Source organism: Ranitomeya variabilis, chromosome 8 (genome assembly GCF_051348905.1).
Source record: "Ranitomeya variabilis isolate aRanVar5 chromosome 8, aRanVar5.hap1, whole genome shotgun sequence".
NCBI classification, from domain to species: Eukaryota; Metazoa; Chordata; class Amphibia; order Anura; family Dendrobatidae; genus Ranitomeya; species Ranitomeya variabilis.
In genome coordinates, this window is record NC_135239.1 from 109,913,284 (window position 1) to 109,917,830 (window position 4,547).

The 4,547-nt window shown below is 41.7% G+C and overlaps 1 protein-coding gene across 1 annotated transcript; it reads left to right on the plus strand.

Annotated features, from left to right (window-relative positions):
* The first annotated feature begins 294 nt into the window (after positions 1 to 294).
* On the plus strand, positions 295 to 4,207 carry LOC143788571 (uncharacterized). The gene is made up of 2 exons (XM_077278341.1): positions 295 to 3,361; positions 3,568 to 4,207. The coding sequence occupies exon 1, from the start codon at positions 1,442 to 1,444 to the stop codon at positions 2,864 to 2,866; it is 1,425 nt and encodes a 474-aa protein (XP_077134456.1). The 5' UTR covers positions 295 to 1,441; the 3' UTR covers positions 2,867 to 3,361; positions 3,568 to 4,207.
* The last annotated feature ends 340 nt before the right edge of the window (positions 4,208 to 4,547 follow it).

A 4,547-nucleotide genomic window follows, 5' to 3' on the forward strand; every position in this document is an offset into this window, starting at 1 on the left:
CCCCTCCACCTTGTCCGTTAGCTGATCCTTCCTGTGAAGACCATGCATGCGACGGTGAGCAAGATCATATAGGGTGCACAGTTTTCCACAGGACAAGAGAAGACAACCAGGTAGCAACGTCCATAGAGGAAAGACTGTTCTTGGACATCATGGAGCGAGAGATAGTAAGAGATGAATCAAAGAGTTGGGTCGCACCTTTACCATTCAAACCACGGAGGCAACGCTTACCCAACAACAGAGAACTTGTCTACAGTCGATTTGTCTCCCTTACACGCAAACTGCAGAAGGCACCTGTAATGTGAATATATAAAATGGCTATTTTGAGTCCATTTTGTAATATACTGAACGCATTCAGACCATTACAGAGCAGCATTTCTTGTAATACATTTACAGACAGACAATGCTCATTGTGACACAATCCTGAGAACTGTTTATTTATTGTCTGAAGACCTTTGAGGTTACAAACAGTTTTAAGTTTGTTTGTTATTGTAAAACAAGGTTTATTTAACCTCTGTCTGGGGTAGTTTTATCTAACCCTTGTGGGCTTTTATGTATCTATGGGTTTATGGCTCATTGTCTGATGATTCCATGATATCTCAGTCTCATCCCACCTTGAAAGCTGGCCACTTGAAGGGCGGGATGAAACCAGAGTTACACATAGTGAAAATCACTATATAAGACCAGAAAAACATGACTAAGACAGAAGCATAAACTGGTGTACCTGTACTTACATGTACAGTGTTGTGATACCTGCATAAGTGGGGACGCCCGTGCAGTGTTGTGAATTTTCCAGGGGTTCTCTGTCTTGGTGTTGCTTCTCTGATTTTCCAGACGGATGATGTTTAAAAGCTCCTTGGTGACGGATGATGTGAGTATATGTACTTAATCATTATATGAATTTAATCCTTATATGTATTTAACCTTTGTATCATAAAATATACTAATGATTATGCAATCATTCTATCCAATCATATTATTCCTTTAATTTTGTATTTTTAAATAAAATTGCGTTATATCGCAAGTAGTAGCCTTCTTTAAAGCCGTATCTGAACCTTAGTGTTAAAAACTTGGCAATACATAATTGGCGTAGTCGGCAGGATACGCAGAAGGCTCAGTTTTTTATTAATATTAACAGGACTGTGTGTGATAGTGTGATATTGTGTAAAACATGCCTCTCTTTAAGAAAAAGGTGGCGGTGAGTGAGTCTATTGAGATTCCAGGTTGGGAACAGGCTCCTTATCATATTTTGGCAACCAAGTGGTCGCACAGTGCTGGTTTGGGTGAAGCATGAGAGAAATGTTTAAAGGATGCTGAACCTGCTGATGTTGTTGCATGCTTGCAGAAAGTGAAAGTGGAGAAAGGTAAAGAGTTGGGCGCTGTTGCTAGGCGCGGATGGATATTGTTGTCTGCATATAGAAAACAGCATGAGGAAAGAATACGTATGTTAACAAAAGTCCAGAAATTGGAAAAACAGTTGTGTGAGGCCCAGAATGCATTGGTTAGAGCACAATGTCAGAATAAGTTATTAATGGACAGATGTGATGGATATCAGCATGTTGCAGAAAAGGCTGCCGTACGTGTAGCAGAGTATAAGTGCAGAAAGAGGCGAGGGAAGGTGAATAAAAGCAAAGTAGCTTTGGCCATAGCCAGAGCAGGGATAGAGTGGGACCCTGATCAGTGGGATGGTGATGTGTGGAATTCAACTGACTCCGAAAACATCACCGATCCCGAGTCTGAGGATGAACATTTCCATGGGAAGAGGGAAATTGATCTTCCTCCTAACCCAGTGAAAGCTCATCCTATATATCGGAGACGGATTGTAGAGCCAGCGACAGGCAGACGGAATGAGAATGCAGTAGAGGATTACAGTCAGAAGGAGCTTAATGACCTTCATGATCGCTTTTCTCAAAGGTCAAATGAATCCTTGGTAGCTTGGGCAGTCAGATTATGGGAGATGGGGGCTCATGGAGTACAGGTGGATGCTGTGGATGGCCCCAAATTTGTCCAACTCAGTCATGAGCCTGTAGTGAAGGAGGCATTCCGTACTTTGATAATCCAGCGACCACATGTGGTGTGTAGTATGCTTGATGTTGTGGCTATGGCATTGCAGCATAAATACCCATCTGAGGCGGACTGGCCGCCCAATGAAAAACCATGGTTTACGTTGAAAGATTGTGCTCAGAGGTTGAAAGAGGAGGTCATGAAAAATGCTATTTCAGCAAACACCTATGATGATTATATGCAAGTTGTTGTAAGTGTATCTGTTAGAAATCGTATTATTAGAAATGCCCCTCCAGCTTATAAACATATCATGATGACGCTAATGGTAAATCACACTGGGAAACCAATCGCCAGTACATTGGAGGCAATTCGACAGTTAAGGGATCTGGGAGATTGGGGTCCCAAACAAAAGGGTAATTTTCCCTCTGAAGAGCAGCATGATGATGTAAAAAGTAATTACAATCCTAGGATCCGTATTACACGGAAATATATGTTTAGGGCCTTAATAAAGGATGGCGTCCACAGGGATAAAATAGATGGGATTGGTACTGATGAGATGTGGAAATTGTATCAAAAGAGAGGAATTAATAAAAAGTCCGATGTTTCACATAATAAAAAGGTTACAGTAAAAGATTCTGAATCTCCACAGCAGGGGCCAGAGAGGACACGGGGAGAGAGAGGGCCCACTCCCTTTTCGTCTCCGTCAAAGCCCACAGCACCGGGGATTGAGGATCTTTATGCTGAAGTGAAATCCTTGATACAGGAATTCAAAGCCCAACTAAGGGGGCTGTCATTATCTCCTACCAAGATGCCTTCATCTGAAATGGAGGATCAATGGGGAGGGGAAATAAGAGTGATTAACTAGCTGGCCATGCCCTAGAAATGGATAGACACCCTCATGTAGATTTAGTGATTAACGGGAAAAATAAAAACAGGCAACATGTTAAAGCTTTGGAAGATGCAAGGGTGGAGGCCAGTTTGATTTATGTAAATCCAAAATAGTTCAGTTGGAGCAAGGTTATAATTACAGAATTTATTAGAGAGCCGTGTGCTTGTGCCTACTACTACTGAATGGAACAATCCTGTAATGTGGGGAAAGTTGTGGCAAGATTTCTGGGTAAGTGTAAAGAATTAAAGTGACTGTGTTTAATGTTCAGGATTATTGTGCTTCAGGTACACTGGAAAGCCTTTTGAACTCAGTAGCAGATGAACATTCCAAAATATCAGTCTCTGAATCCAGTTCAAAGACTGACACCACTGAGGGACTGTTCGGATTGACTCAGTGGGCACACCAGAAACATGGACACCTGGGAGAAAAAGCTACTTAGCCATGGGCACAGACCAGAGGCATGCCCATCAGGTTAGATTTGCTAAAGGATTTGGATTCTCACATCCTATCAATGATGGTGTAAAAATCTGGGGGACAAAGGTCCTCCAGAACCTGCAGAAGTAATTGCTCGTGGAGCAAATAATGTGCTGATAGTTATGAAGCTCGGGCAAGACAAGTGGGAACACGTCTATACAGACAAGTGTTATCTCAGAGAATAATATATATTTTCCCTTTAGATCAAAATCTGGAAATGGTGCATCGTTGCAGCCACCGAGTGCATGGTCCTTTCAAGTTCGGTCACTACTCAAGAGATCTTCAGAAAGAAACCCGAGAGTCCAACCATGGAAAGTGGAGCTTAATGAAGACCAAACAGAATCTATGAATTTACTTGGCTAAGCTGATGAACACTAGCCATTTTTATATGACACAGACTACTACTGCTATCAAAATATTAGAAGCGTGTCTGGTGGCAGTACGGACCCCTTTACAGTTATGGACAAAGCTGATGGGGGTACTAACTCAAGATGAAGACATAGAAGAAGATGTGACTTAAAACTTTACATATAATAGTACTCTTGCTATAATTTGTGCATGCATTGCTTTGTGCTGTTGTATACAGTGGACATTTCCATTATTATCCATATGCCAATCGTCCACTAAAACCATCCCCTTAGGATATGGTACCTTGTATAAATAATGTTTGGCTCAAAATAGCCAAGGGTGGAATGTAATGTGAATATATAAAATGGCTATTTTGAGTCCATTTTGTAATATACTGAACGCATTCAGACCATTACAGAGCAGCATTTCTTGTAATACATTTACAGACAGACAATGCTCATTGTGACACAATCCTGAGAACTGTTTATTTATTGTCTGAAGACTAGTGTTGAGCATTCCGATACTGCAAGTATCGGGTATCGGCCGATACTTGCTGTATCGGAATTTCCGATACCGAGATCCGATACTTTTGTGGTATCGGGTATCGGGTATCGCAACAACATTAATGTAATAATGTGTAAAAAAGAGAATTAAAATAAAAAATATCGCTATACTCACCTGTCCGACGCAGCCGGGACCTCAGCGAGGGAACCGGCAGCGTTGTTTGTTTAAATTTCGCGCTTTTACTTGGTTACGTGAAGTCCCGGCTTGTGATTGGTCAGGGCGGCCATGTTGCCGGGACGCGGACCAATCACAGCAAGCCGTGACGAAATTA